The following is a 16,235-nucleotide window of genomic DNA, read 5'->3' on the forward strand; positions in this document are numbered from 1 at the left end:
AATAGAGAAATTAGCTACAGATTAAAAAATGACAGATACTTGATGGAAGAGTCATAGAGATGTACAGCATGGAAACAGAACCTTCGGTCCAATTCACCCTGCCGACCAGATATCATAAATTAATCTAGTTCCATTTATCAACATTTGGCCCATATCCCATTAAACCTTTTCTATTCATATACCCATCCAGATTCTTTTAAATGTTGTAATCATACCAGCTCCACCACTTCCTCTGGCAGCTCATTCCATATATGCACCACCTTCTGAAAAAGTTGCCACTAAGGTCCCTTTTAAATCTTTCCCCTTTCATCTTAAACCCACCCTCTCTAGTCCCCTACCCTGGGAAAGGACCTTGGCTATTCACCCTATCCATGCCCCTGATGATTTTATAAACTTCTATAAGGTCACCCCTCAGCCTCCGACACTCCAGGGAAAATAGCCCCAGCCTATTTAGCCTCTCCCTATAGCTCAAATCCTCCAACCCTGGTAACACCCTTGTAAATCTTTTCTGAACCCTTTCAAGATTCACAACATCCTTCCTATAACAGGGAGACCAGAACTGCACGCAGCATTCCAAAAGTGGCCTAACCAATATCCTGTACAGCTACAACATGACCCCCCTCAACTCCTATACTTATTGCACTGACCAAAAAAGGGAAGCATACCAAACGCCTTCTTCACTATCAAAAACAAATATTGCTGGAGAAGCAATCTGCAGCTCTGGCAGCATCTGTGAAGAGAAATCATAGTTAACGTTTTGGGTCCAGTGACCCTTCCTCAAGAGTTCTGAGGATTTCTGATTTACAGCATTCGCATTTCGTTCAGCCTTTTTCACTATCCTGCATACCCGTGACTCCACTGTCAAGGAACTATGAACCTGCACCCCAAGGTCTTTTTTTCAGCAGCATTCCCCAGGACCTTACCATTAAGTGTATACGTCCTGCCCTGATAAGCCTTTCCAAAATGCTGCATCTCACATTTATCCATATTAAACTCCATCTGCCACTCATCAGGCCATCTGATCAAGGTCCCGCTGTACGCTGAGGTAACCTTCAATGTCCAGTACACCTCCAATTTTGGTGTAATCTGCAAACTTACTAACCATACCTCCTATGTTCACATCCAAATCATTTATATGAATGACAAAAAGCAGTGGACCAGCACTGATCCTTGTGGCACACCGCTGGTCACAGGTCTCCAGTCAGAAAAGCAACCCTCCACCATCACCCTCTGTCTCCTACCTTCAAGCCAGTTTTTTATCCAAATGGCTAGTTCTCCCTGCATTCCACGTGATCTAACCTTGTTAACCAGTCTACTATACGGAACCTCGTCAAACATCTTACTGAAGTCCATATTGATCACCTCCACTGATCTGCCTTCGTCAATCCTCTTCAGTCATGCAAAAAGAGTTTGGTGAGTTTTTTTGGGGGAAGAGGCGTTGAACCTCAGGGCTTGGTAATACAGCTTAATGCTTGCTCCTGCTCTTAATCCCTGTCACTGATGATACATTGGAGGGATTTACTTGCTGAATCTCAGCCTGTTCAGTCTCATTATGAATCTGGCTTTCACAGCTATTAGGTCCTGCAGTGGAACTCGAATCCTGAGCTTCTGGCTCAGAGGCTGGGATGCTATCCAATGCAGGACAAAGCTCCTCCTTTCTAATTTTAATAATGAAAATAATTTATCAAATTACTTTTGGAGGTTATTTCTAAAATGAATATTCATGGACATTACAATTTTATAAATTAATTATTCTTATCTCATTCCTTAAGATTAGAAGCTCAGTAGTTAAAACCGGTGCCTCACAGCACTACGGACCCGGGTTCGATTCTACTCTTGGGCATCTGCCTGTGTGGATTTTGCACATTCTCTCTTTGTCTGCGTGGGTCTTCTCTCAGTCCAAAGATATGCAGATTAGGTGGATTGGCCATGCTAAATTGCCCATAGTGTGCAGGCTGGGTGGATTAGACAGGGGAAATGTAGGGTTACAGGGATAGAGGGTGGGAGTGGGGGATGGGTCTGGGTGGGTTGCCCTTCAGAGGATCAGTGTGAAATCGATGGGCCAAATGGCCTGCTTCTACAGGAAATGGCAAATTTTTAAGCTTCCTCAGAAGACAAATTTTAATTAAGATTGCAAAATTAACGTAAAAATTATGCATAAACTAATTTTAGATAATGGCTAACAAATGTGACTTTTTCTATTTACCACTTGTTATAGGATGTCCTGAGGTAGTGACAGATGCTACTTAAATGCAGTTTTTGCTTTCTTATATGAAATAAAAGCAATATGTAAACTATTGCAATTGTAAACTAACTGAAAACATATTTGAATACTCAATGATAATTTCGCAAGTTCACTTGTATTTTAAGCAATCATCTATCTTATTTTTACTTAGCACCTCGAATATTTTGCTATATTCGAAAGACTGCTGAAACTCCTTTGTAATATTAACAAAGCAACAAGTTTGTAAGTCAACAATTATCATTGGAAAATCTATTTGTCAAAGCACAAATTATATTAATGCGCTTGAAGTGAAATAATTATAAAGTAATATTATTGTGGGCCCAAACAAAATTTCAAAACTGATAGTGATAGACTTTGTGAAGAGTATCACAAGAGGTAGTGAAAAAGTGCGTAAATGGAGATGGTACACAGATCAGCCATCATCTTTCAGAACAGTAAAACAAGCTCCATGGTCTACTTCTGTTTGGGGTTTTATAAAAAAAAAAGACCTTTGCAATGAGGGATGTCAGAAATGTGAAATGGATGATGTTTGCATTCTAGATATCAGCAGATCATTAACGTCACACACTAAAACTAAACTCTTTTAGCTCTATATATCTTAAACACAATGTTTAAGGGAACACCTAGTAATATGGCATTGTCTACAATTGTTCTTGAAAAATCAGGAAATGCCAGACTTGTTGTTAACAACTTACTTTATATTAATTTTCCACAATAGAGGTTGAGAATGAAGTACATCAAAACAGTCAATGTCACTCCACTATTTAAGAAGGGTACGATAGATAAATTAGGAAATTACAAAGACTACTAATCTATCATCTGTTGGGAAGTTACCAGAATTTATTAATCGAGACAGACGGCTTAAAGTTCGGGATGTCGATAAACTGGTCAGGGAGAATCAGGTCTGAAAAAGGCCACTGATCTGCTCACTTACGTATTTCACTGTTGACGGATGTTGCCTGACCTATGAGTATTTCCAGCATTAACTGTTTTCTTAAAACAATAGGCTATGACTACCTAAAGTAGTTAGAATTTATGAGGTGGTAATTAATATGGCAGATAAAGGAGTTGTTAACAGTTCAGAAAACGCAGACTCAATGGGATGAAAAGTCTCTTCTATACTAAATGATTCTGACTGTAATTGCAGATGCTGAAAGATGCATCTGGAGCCAATCTTTACACAGTCTAAGTAAGCGTTTATAATTACCAGCATTTATTTATAATTGAATTGCATTCACAAAATCCTGACTTGAAACAGTGGCTGTGTTACTGAAAACTGCAACTTTAAGTGAAATAATTTTAAGCGAATAAGAAGTTCCAATAGAAATCAACATTAAAACAGTATTTAGGTTCCTTCGGACATTTCTTACCCAGAAAAAGCAATTTACAGGTTGAAATACTGTACCATATGTGTAGAACTGTATATTCTTCACAAAAATACTTGCAAATAAAATAAATGAATAAGTATAAAAGAAACACCATATAGTTAAGTACTTCAGGACCATCCTCAGCGGAAAATGACTTTAAAACATTAAGTTGAAATAGTGCACATTCCTAAATGCCTAAATTCATAAATAAATTAATCTATAAAATAAATTAAAAATTTGGAAGAAACACAATTAAAATATAAATACTATAAATTGTTAAAAATACACTCATCTGAAGTTTTACTTGACCAAGCTCGATTTAGTGCCCAACCCTGGTCAATTCAGGTCACTAAGTTCAGAATCACTGCACCAATCGTCTTTGTGCCAATAGGTGGTGCCCAGGACCTCCTTAAGAGTTCAGACTAGGAGCCAGAACAGAGATTTAGTGTGTCAAACCCCTGGTGCTAGTAACTCTAGCTCCCTGCCCTTGGTCCCGCTATAGAGGGCGAGGGAAGGGAAAAAAAGTGACTTGAGTGCAATGGCAGTAATGGGAGATTGGTTCCTACTTTGCACATGACCTTTCTGGTGTGGAGCAGTCCCAAGTAATGTCAATGACAGCTGGATAAAAGTCTTGAGAGCAGGAAGACCATAGAACAAGACGTCTGTGTCAAACAACATTTGACTTCAACTCACTGCATTAAACAAATATACTGGCACTATTTTATTAACAGCATTAAAACAAAAAGCTTTGACGTGGTGCACAAAAAAAGCATGGGTGATGTGAGAAAAAATTTCTTCACACCTCACGTAGTTAGATAAAATTGTCATCCTTGGAGATTTCAATGCCAGCATTAGAAAGGATGCCCAACTCTAGAAAGGAACTGTTAGAAAGGAAGGACTCAGGAACTGTAACTCCAACAGCATTCTCCTGATCACCAAACGTGCAGAATACCAGCTGGTTGACAGTAGATGTTCCACGAAAAAGACAAATGCATCACTTCTTTCAGCATATATTGCACCTAGCTTTGTATCATTAGTGAACTTGGATGCATTATTCTCATAATTCCAAGAGAAGTGACAGAGTAACTGAGCAGTGAAAATCATGTCCAAAGCACAGGCACTTGATAAACTACGTCAATTCTGAGACCAAAAGGTTGTCCTTATCACTAAAGCGATGACCACTGCTGTACAGCCAACTTCTCAAATGTCCATCAAATGCTATCAAAGCAGATGAAGATGAAGAACAGTTCAGAAAAGAACTCAACGCTCAGCAGCGTCAAGAGCCAAGCAGACTAGCAAACTTCCAATAAGGGACGAAGAAAACATCAGCCTCCAATGGAGAGAACACTTCAAAACATTCTGAAAACCATAATACAATCATCGATGAGGATGTATTTGAGGATATCCTCCCAACTCCCCAAAGATGATACTGGACTCCTACATAGTGTGCCAGAAGTTGGAGCCACTATTAGACACTTGAATAATGAAAAGTCACAGGAGTAGTCACGTTTCCGGAGAAAATTTTCGAACTTTGAGGAGGAGAGTTTACTCGTCACCTCCATCAACTGTTCCTGGAAATCTGGGACAAAGAAGAAATCCCTGCCAATCTCAGGGATGCTCCCATTGCCAACATCATCAAAAAAAGGTGACAACGTGGATTGTGGGAAGATCACTGTACGAATCTTTGCTAGGAGCTTTCTCCTAGTCTCAAAAGGAAATCCTTTCTGAATGCCAGTGTGGCTTCTGACCAAACCGTGCAACTAAGGACATGATTTTCACAGCTCAGTTACTCTGGCACTTCTCTTGCAGTTATGACAGTAATGTATCCAAGTTCACTGATGATACAAAGCTAGATGCAATATATGCTGAAAGGAAGATGCAAAGAAATCTTGAAAAGATATAGACGGGTTATAAGTGAAAAGATGGCAGATGGCGTATAATATGGAAAAGTGTGAATTTATTCATTTGGGTAGTCAGAGTAGAAATGTAGCATATTTTTAAAAAAGCTTTGAAATGTTGATGTTCAGAGATTCAGTTGTACTATATAAGGAACACAATGTTAGCATTCACGTATAGCAGTTAAGAAAGAAAGAAAATAACATGTTGGTCATTACTCGAAGAATTTGATTACAGGAAACAGAAGTATTGCTGTAATCAAACAGGGTTTTGGTGGGATCATAATTTTGTCTCTCTATCTATGAAAGGATACTCTTGTCATGGAGGTAGTAGAGAATTTGAACAAATTGAGTCTGTACTCTCTGGAGTTCAGAAGAATAAGAAGTGATCTCATTAAAACAGGCAAGATTCTGAATGGAATCTGAATGAACTTGACAGGGTGGGCAGTGGAATGTTTTCCTCTTTGCTGGGGAGACTAGAATGGGGGTGGTGGGGTAAAGCTTTAGGATAAAGGGATTGATTATTTCAGACTGAGATAAAGAAAAAAATTCTTCACTCAAAGGGTTGTTCATCTTTGGTATTGTCTCTCCCAGTGTGTTTGGATGTTCCATTATCGAGTGTATCCTTAAATTCATGGAATTCTTTTCTTAACTTCATTCTTAACTGTGTGTGACCCTACATCTCAAGGGTGCAGTGATTCATGAAAGCACCTCTCCACCACTTCCTCCAAGACAATTAGGAATTTTGATAAATGCTGTTTTAAGGCTGTATGACTGTCACTCTGGCCAGTAATTCCCACATCGAATGAGTAAATAAAATAAAAAAATTCAAGTCTGAAATATATTGATTTTTGATCTCTCAGGTAATCAAGGAATACAGTAAGATAAATTACTGATCGTATACGATCTTGCTGCATGAGGGGCCATTTGGTTTACTCATCCTTTTATTTCTTATTCAAGAAATCAATAAGGTAAAGAGAGAATAAAAATATTTTCTACAATGGTGAGTCTCAGAAAAGAAGTCAGAATCTTACAGTTAGAGAGAGGCTGCTCATGGGTAAAGTGAAGAAGCACTTCCTTTCACAAAAGGTAGGGAATCTGGAACTCTCTCTCCCAACAATACGGAGGCTAGGATAATCTTAGATTACAAAACTAGGATTTACAATTTTTCATGAAAAAGGTATTGAGTTTTATGCAGCCAAACTGAGTGGATGAAATTAATTCATTCATCTAAAATGAGAAATCCGAAGCAGCGAGACCATCGAGTCAAGTCTGAAGTCACCAAAGTACATACACTTCGTTCCATAAAAAAATTGTGTGTGTTTGGTCAATGTATTCTCCACACTGTATCTGTGAGTTTGAGAGTGAGAACTTTGGACGTGTGTGAAAGCATGAATCGGTGCATAATTTATTATTTTATCTAGATTGATTTAAGCATAATAAACCTACCTACTTGCTTTGTCAAAACTCAAGAGAAACTGCCCTATGCTTCTTTTATGATCACATTATACAAAGAGTTTAAGTACTCACTGAAATGGCAAATATATCCTTTTCAAACAAAAGAAATCCTGTTGCGGTCAAACAACGAGGGGAGCAATTTGACCTTTCTTCACCTGATTGTAACTACATCTGGCAAAAATAGCTGGAAACATTATATAAAATCTGCATGGCAATCTGAACTACTTGGTCCTTCAGAAGTTAGGAAAAACAAACATGGTGGCCCCTTTATGGTTTAAAACACAGCTTACAGACATATAGATTACCTTCATAGACTGCTCCGTTCTGTTCTTGTTCAACAGCTTTCAGGAACAGTTCTTTGGCCTGCAATGTACATATGTATACATGTCAGTTACTACACTTGTGGGTAACATTTGGAAGCAATACAATAATACTTGGCAAGAAATGGCTGAGAGTTCAGATTTGGCTGCAAGGTTTGTCTGTAACATGAAGCTAAGAGACAATTCAAACTTCTTTTACATTTCACAACCAGTTCATTTCTGGTTTTTCAAGATATTGATAACAGCTACTGTTGAAATAGTTAATCATTAATGCTGATATTCACTCTAGGCACAAGAACAGAATTAAAAATATATTTTAGTTGAGAAATGAACTATTTTAAATGTTTCTGATTGCTTGCGATGTCAAATGCAAAGAAGTCACAATGTTTTCATCTTTCGTACTGAAATCAGCAGTGCCAATGCCTCAATCATCATCTGCTTCCAATCCTGACTAGTCCTTCAGCTTCTGATGCTGAAACATATAGTTTATCTCCCCTCTGATTTTGTAATTACGATGGGTCAGAACCCCAAATTACTCTCAAACATATTGAACTTTTGGGCAAGATGTGTTCTATTTCAACTACCAAGCCAAGCCACGCCTGGCTGATAATGCAACCTTGAAGTGTGGAATTCACTGTGTGAGTGCCTTGGAATGCTGCACCCTATACTGTGCCAAGGAAGCTTGAAAGAGATAGAGACTTCAGAAGGCAGAAATGCCTCTCAGCAGGAAAACATTTCTTGTTGTATTCCAGACTAGGGACAGGAGTTGAAAGACATATTTGTTTTTCACCCTTCCAGGAAAATACAAAACTTGGTTAAAAATTAACTGCAAACTCTGGTCTGTATGTTAGTGTGCTAGTGTGTTGTGAAGGTCACAGCTTGAGGACAGGCATTAAATGCCAGTGCATTGCAGGTAAAAAAGGAAAAGATGTTGTCTTGTTCTGAGCACTGCAAGCCAGTCACTATTGAAGTGAAACAGAGCACAAGAATCTCAGCTATCCTGCAAAGCAAAGATGACCATGAAATGCAAGGGCAAAACTAGACCATTTGGCTTATCAAGACTGCTCCTCCAATCACAGATTATGAGTGATCCCATAAGCCTCAATTCCATGTTCTTGCCTTTTCTCCATGACTCTTCAATTCCTTATTGATTATAAATCTGTCTATTTGAGTCTTGAATTCAGTCAATGAATCAGCCTTTACAGACCCCTGTGGTAAAGAATTCCAAATTCTGGGCCCTCAGAGGAGAAATCCTCCCCATCTGTCTTAAATGGGCAACCTCTTACTCTGAGGTTTTGCCCTCTGGTTCAACATTTTGCACAGCATCTATCCTGTCAAGCCCACTAAGAGTCTTGTGTATTTCAACACAGTCACGTGCCACTATTTTATGCTCCAATGTGTACAGGCCCAGTCTACTCAATCTCCCCTCGTAAGAAAATCCCTCCACACCCAGAATCAACCTCCGAGTCTTCTTGGGATGCGTACCTCCAATGTAGCGTACCTTTCTTTAGATAAAGACTAAAACTTTTCACAGTATTCCATGTGTGGTCTGAGTTATGCTTTGCATCGTTTTGGGAGGTCTTCTTTATTATTATACTCCATACTTTTTATACTGACATAAAGACCATCATTCCAATTACCTTCCCCTATTACCTGCTAAAATCGTATGCTAACTTTTTGTGATTTATCCACAAACATGCCAAATCTCTGTGCTGCAACTTTCTCCAATTAAATAATATTCAGCTGCTCTATGCTGCTTGCCAAAGTGCATAAGCTCACATTTTCCTCACATTAGATTGTCAAGTGTTTGTCCACTCGCTTAACCTGTCTATATCCCTCTGTAGATTTTTTGTGTCATCCCCACAACTTGCCTTTCCACCTATTTTTGTATCAACCATAAATTTAGCTGCAGTACATTCGGGATATATAGTAATTAATTGTGGTCTCAGCACTGATCCCTATGGCACTCTAGTAGTTCCAGGTTGCTGTCTGGAAAATACCCCTCTTATCTCAACTCTCTGCATTCTATTAGTTAGCTAATCCTCTGTCCATGCTATTATACTACCTAAACATGATGGACTCTTATCTCATTATGTAGTCCTTACATGTGGTACTTTATCGAATGTCTTTTGGAAATCCAAAACATATTACATTTACTGGTTCCCCTTTATCTATCCTGCTTGTTACCCAAATCCCAAAATCCACTCCTTAACTATAATGCCATCGGTACTAAGAACGTATTGGTCACAACTAACCCTAGTCTACTCTTTCTAGAACTCAGAGGTTGATCTATATATCTTTTTCAAAAAAAAAAATTCTTTTGGACTTGTCTCTCATTTCTAATGTGGGTTTTGCTATGATTTTTTTCCTTATGTTTACAAACTAATGCACTCATTCTTTAGTTAACTTCAGAACGTCTGGTTAAATTGACTCGTTTAAAATATAAATCAATTTGATCTTGGAGAAAGACATTCACGAGGAAGGGAATCCTTTTAAAGTAACCTTGTTGCAACCAAACCATGTGGTCGCGGAAATATAAAAAAAGGGAGCCAGTTCATCCTTCCTCACCTAGGAATTTGATAATTTGGGGTATCCTGCCCAGAACCATAATAAATTTGGAAATATCACCTGGGGATTGGTTGTAACAATACCTCCAATCTCAGTGCTTCTTACAGGTTCCTCTTCTGGTCACTTGGCCCTAATAACACTGAACTCCCAAAGACAGCCAACTCCTAAGCAGTTGATTACCTACCTGGTCACCACACTGATACGTTGTGAATAGTTCTGTAGATATTATTTATGATTCTCTTTGTTCAGACACTGGTTCTTTCAAAATGGCTTTCTTCACAACTTCCTTTAGATGCCCACCTTTGGTTACCTACCCACTTCAACTAACCAATTTCCAAACTTCATTTCCTCTTGACATCAATCAAGTCACAGCCACTCAGCCCTGCCCAGTTCTTCCAGAAATAAAGACATGCGTAATTAATGCTACATTGAACAATGGATTATATCAAGGATGAGGAAATAAAAAGATTTTTCATTTGTTCTTAGTGGTTACTATTTCCAGACTCAAGGCAATTAGGCATGAAATATATCATAATGATTACCATAATTACCTTTTCTTCACGAGCAAGCTCCTGTTTCCCTTTTATACCTGAAGATTTAGAAGGAAATTTCTTGCCAGAGACTTTACCAAGCTGCATGTCAGATCCACTGGAGCTTCCATTTGGATTTAGTTCAGACATCCATTGAGCTCGAAACACATCAAGTTCCTCCTTGAAAATAACAGGGACACCTCCATATAAATATTAGGCACGATTTACCTATGCCATAATTAAACCTGGGCTCCCAAATTTGAGAAAAAATAACTTATTTATTATCTACTGGTTGCTTGTTTTTCTTGTGGTAAAATGTATTTCATGACAATACTTTGATATTCATATAGCTCAGAACTATGCAATTAGCTCCACACATTCTCCCCATAGGAATACACATCTTTTCCTTTTGCTGTATATTTACAATTTCAGTTTCATGATGCACGTTGAAAAGACTGTCTCATAAATGCGATTCATTGAAGGTACGGCACTGTAACTGCGATAAATGCAGACTGCACACACTGAACCTTTATTTGTGATATGGGTAGATTAATCATAAATGAAGGGACATGTAATGTAATCACAGGAGGCATGCTATTGCAAAAGCAGCATGAAATAATTCAGGATGCATCAGCCACAATTTTCTATGTGGGCGCACAACTGTGGTACTACAATCCAGCCAATGTGAAGGAAAACAAAAAGAAACATGATGCAACACCAACAATCAGCATCTCATTGGCTCTACGACCAGAAAATAAATGTTACAGTTGGGAGCTTTCACAATGCAGTTGAGTTAAATAGATAATATATCTTGCTGGGTCATAAATATGACTAACCGTGAGAGTTAAGTGTTAAGGAATTCTGAGATACAGTAATGCTATAGAAATTTAATCAATTTAATTTCAAAATTTCTGTAGCATCCTGCCAGCACTAACAGAACAGAACAGTCATGATGACTGACATCTCTCTGATCTGCCTCAGCATCCATTCATCTGATTTGGGATTAGTAAATGCTTTCACCTGTTTCTGGTCATATGTCTGTTTTGATTATGTGTTACATTTTGAACTGTTGCTCTGCGATAAATTATTTGTTAATCCTCGACCCTTTTGGATAATCTGTGACCCTTTATTCAAATTTACATAATTTAAAAGTGAAATAATAGTGGGTGTCGCCTCAAAAACTGAAATTCTTTCATAAGCTTAAAGAAGATTATCCACTGTCTCCTCTTAAGAGAAATGGCCCATAGCCAGTTCAAGCCTTGTGCAGGTATAGTACCTCGGCTCTATTATCATTCCAGTAAACAACTTATTGAATTTTCTCTGGATTCTCTACATTTTTCTTACAATATGGAGAGCAAACTTTTTGTAGTACCTTAAATGTTACCTTACAACAATTTTTTTCAATTCTAGCCTTCTACAAATGAAACCCAGAGCTTTATTAAAAATGGTCCTCAAAATCTACATTGCTACTTTTAGTCACTCAAAGATATCAAGAACCCTTCAGAAGGGTTCTAAAGAAGGGTCCCGACACGAAACATCGACTTTCCTACTCCTCTGATGCTGCCTGACCTGACTTGCTACTTTTAGTGATTTCAACATCACCAAGACGCTTTTTCTCTAAAGGCCATGTGACCTCCTCATTCTTCCGGCCAGAATTGCCACCTCTCACTTATCAATTACAGCTTTCTACAAGCTTCTTAATGGCTTGTAGTAAAATGAACAATTCCGCCCATCAGTTTGAACAATTTTCTAGACAAATTTGCATGATGAATTATAATGAACATCTGAATTTTTAGCAAGTTTTCATCTTGTTATCCTTAGATTGTGGTCATTTAGCCATAGGAGGAATGCATTAGTTCACAAAATGACATTTGATTACCTTCTGGATTACTCACTGACATTCTACTATAAACACAAGTATGGAGAATTGAACGAAAGGTTTAAGCATAGACCTATAATTTTGACATGCTTATATGGAAATATTTTCCTGAAATTTGAACCATGTTCTTTCATTTTTCCCTGCTCACAACATTAAGAATAATCTCTACTCCAGATGACACCCCATACTAATTCCTATTGTAGACAGCAGCAGCAGTTATGGTTTATATGTGTCATCATGGAAACATTTTACTTCTTTGTCAAGTATTGATTTACTTGATTGCCCAAAAGCTAAGTGTTTATACACCAATCTCTTGCTTGCTACGGTACGCATTTGGGCTAAAAGCCAATGAAATACAAGGGATTCCATAAGAAAACACAGAGGAGAGCTAAGCTTAGTTAAAGATGTCAATTATCATCTGTGGGCTCAGAACAATTAGATATTTCCAATTAGACTGCAGTTACATTACCTTCATCAATTTGTCTGCAAATTCAGGTGAAATTGCAAATCAAGAATTCAGACAGTACACACGGGGTGCTTCATTAGTACAGTTGCCAGATTTCAGATGAGATGTGAGACCATTATGCCCATTTGAGCAAGCAGATGGGAAAAAGATCATGTAACACTTTTTCTTTGAAGTTCAGGAAGTTCTCTTATTGTCCTACTACCACTAAAAATAGAGTAATTAGGCATCCAACTCATTACCACTTGTGGATCTTAGTTACATATTGATAGGCTGCCTTGTACCTTACCATAATAGTGACAACATTTTAAAGTAAGCCTTTAGGTGTAAATCTTTGGCTGGTATAACCCGAGATTGTGACAGGAGCAATTAAAATTCTTTATTTCTTAAACAGTTATGAAACCTCCCTCTCACATGAGAATAGACATTTGATGAGAAATTTTTTTAAGCTTCCAAGTTATCTGGACATTGCATGGGTTGCTGTTTGCTAGATTTTGCTGCAGTACAATAATGACGACATTCCATTAGTACTTCATGGCAAGTCAACGACTTTAGGATACTCTCAAATAGTGAGAGATACTTTAGTAATATATTTTCCCTTTTCTTTCTATTACATACAGATTTTTACGTACAATGTTGCTGCATATACTGTTAATAATCATGATCCAACAACACAATTAGGTTTCTATCAAAGATTGTCAAATAGAATTTATTGGTCAATGGAGATGCACTCTTGTAGTTCTGATAGCCTGCTTTAATATGGGAAATTAATTTCGATGTAAAATAAATAAAGCTTACTACCTGAAGGTTTGCTTCATCAGACCTTTCATTTCCTTCAGCAATGACACCAGTATAGTTATCTTTTTCACTGTCTACCTGCTAACAGAAGAACAAATTGTTCTTATTAGTTACTTGTAGCAAGTCTAGAGGTACCAAAGTGCTGAAGGTCTCAGCAGCAGGTAACCTGAATAGAGGGTTGGAATGCGTGATTAATTGGAAATGAAACTAATCGATTTGGTAGAGAGAAAATGCAGTCAAAATAATAGCTCAGGGCCAAATAGAACTCCAAGGTTGCAGGCAGTTTGGTTCAGGCTCAATGAAATGGGATGGAGTCAGCGGCTAGCAAACTTGGTTTTAATGCTTGCTTGAAAAGCTTGCAAACACTGACTGTCCAAATAGGTGTGATAATTAAAGGACAACAAATTAGATTTTTAAAAAATTTGGTAAGGAAGAAAACGAATTAAAAAGCAGCTGAGGGGCAACAAGTACTGAGCGTAAAGGAATGAAATTTGAGAATTACTTGAACAGGCTGAAATATTACATTAATTTTGAGCATTGCAATCCTTTAGCTGCAGATAAATTTTAATTCAGCATGGATTAAGATAGGAAAAAAGGACAGAGGATATCTCTACTAGGACATGTATGTGTTCTATATATGCTACTGCTGAACTGAACAACAATAGTTTATGCTCCCTCGCTGATACTCATTTAATAACTAAATCAGCAAAATAATGTTGCTGGTGTTACAATACTTGGCAAAAACCTATTACTGCTTTTTTTAAAAATTAGAAATCAGCTGTTTACTAAAAAAAGTCACACAGTTTCTATGGTTTAAAACTGAAGAATTTAAACAATATGAGAGTCAAACAAAGCAAACACAGAGTATTATATTATCTAACCTCCTATTCTCTAAATTCCAGAGTCAATACAAATTGAACATGAATTAACATGCATACTGGATGATTATAACCTACAAGTTATATACTAAATAGAAGATGCACCTAAGACAGATCTAATAAATTGATTCAGCAGTCCACACTGTAGGTCATTAAACTCTCACAAAGTCCTTTAAAAATGTACTCTGAGTGGGGTCTTATACATCTATGACCTAGCATAGCTTGGCAGCATGGCTGCTGATCAAGTTGGCAGAATCAACTTGGGGCTGATAGTTCCCTGACCACCTGCTGCAGCCCCAAACTAAGAAAATGGAAAAAGCCTACTTTACCTCATCCCTCCTAATTTACAAGTAGCAGAGACATCTGTCCGTAACGGTACTGGTCAGAGTGACAACCTCACAGGTATTGCACAGATTAAATTTCACCTTCACATTGAGGAAACCCTCCATTGTGTTGTGTAGTACAACAAATTTCAATGAATAATCGGAATGGAACAAATTTCAAACAAATCTGGTAATTCATGACTAGGCATCCACAAAGCATGGGGAGTCATTAGAAACAGCATACGTACCACTCTACTGTGACCATTCCAATCTCAGTTCAAAGATCTGTTTGAAATTTGTTCCATCTCTTATTATAATAGTCAGTGCTTATAGAGTCATAAAGTGGAGTCATAGGGTCATACAGCACGGAAACAGACCCTTCAGTCCAACTTGTCTGCGCTGATTATGTTTCCCAAACTAAATTAGTCCCACTTGCCTGTTTTTCTCTCCAAACCATTCCTATTCACGTACCTGTCCAAATGTCTTTTTAAAATGTTGCAACATTTTAAAATGTTGTACCTGCATCTACCACTTCCTCTGGCAGTTCATTCCATGTACACATCACCCTCTATGTGAAAAGGTTGTCCCTCAGGTCCGTTTCAAATCTTTCCCTCTCACCTTAAAAATATGCATCATAGTTTTGAATTCCTCCACCCTAGGGAAAAGACCTTTGCTATTCACATTACCTGTGCCCCTCCTGATTTTATAAACCTCCATATGGTCATCCTCAATCTCCTATGCTCCAGTGAAAAAAATCCCAGCCTATCCTTTTAACGCAAACCCTCCAGTCCCAGGAAGATCCTTGTAAATCTTTTCTGCGCCCTCTCTAATTTAATAATACTCTGCCTCTTGTACTCCAAAAGTGGCCTCACCGATATTGTGTATAACTGCAACGTGATCCAACTCCTACACTCAATGCTCTGACCAATGAAGGCAAGCATGCCAAATGCCTTCTTCACCACCCCGTCTACCTGTGTCACAACTTTCAACGAACTACGCACCCGAACCCCTAGGTCTTTTGTGATGATGCTGTGGCTTTAAGAGGTGTATTTTGTCCTGGTTTCTTTTGAGAGACAGATTGAACAAGAGGTGCAGAGTAGTCGGCGGTAAATAAACAGCCTGTGAGGCCTTGGATATATATATATTTTTTAAAATGTTGGAACAAAAGAAACAGCCTGGATGGGTGTGGCCAGCTTTCTCAGACCAGGATTTCTAGTTTTTTTGTGTAAAGCTTTCAGATTCAGCAGAAGCTGGAGTCTTGAAGAAGTAGAAGTTATTTTATCGCCTCTCTTGGTTACAGCAAGAAGCTTAGGTTTCTCTTCCTATTACCGGCATTGCATGTGAGATAATCTGTTTCTGAATTTGCCTTTTTGCCAAGGGGAGTGTATATGGAATGTTCCTACATTGAAACAGTTATTTAGTAATAATCATTGTACCTATTATTCTGTTAAGTTTTCCAAGAGAATTAAGTTATTCTGAGACAACAAGGTGCAGGGCTGGATGAACACAGC

The 16,235-nt window shown here is 38.0% G+C and overlaps 1 protein-coding gene across 2 annotated transcripts in view; it reads right to left on the reverse strand.

Annotated features, from left to right (window-relative positions):
- Positions 1–16,235, reverse strand: part of fbxo9 (F-box protein 9) — an 87,888-nt gene that overhangs the window by 55,515 nt on the left and 16,138 nt on the right. Inside the window, exons 2-4 of one of the 2 annotated variants that reach the window (XM_048597423.1) lie at positions 13,527–13,604; positions 10,405–10,563; positions 7,271–7,328 (exon numbers count right to left, since the gene is read on the reverse strand). In XM_048597423.1, coding sequence (XP_048453380.1) covers positions 7,271–7,328; positions 10,405–10,563; positions 13,527–13,604 — 295 coding nt within the window. The remainder of the gene's footprint in view (positions 1–7,270; positions 7,329–10,404; positions 10,564–13,526; positions 13,605–16,235) is intronic. The other variant, XM_048597424.1, reaches the window with a different exon arrangement.

Source organism: Rhincodon typus, chromosome 5, assembly GCF_021869965.1.
Source record: "Rhincodon typus isolate 14 chromosome 5, sRhiTyp1.1, whole genome shotgun sequence".
NCBI lineage: Eukaryota > Metazoa > Chordata > Chondrichthyes > Orectolobiformes > Rhincodontidae > Rhincodon > Rhincodon typus.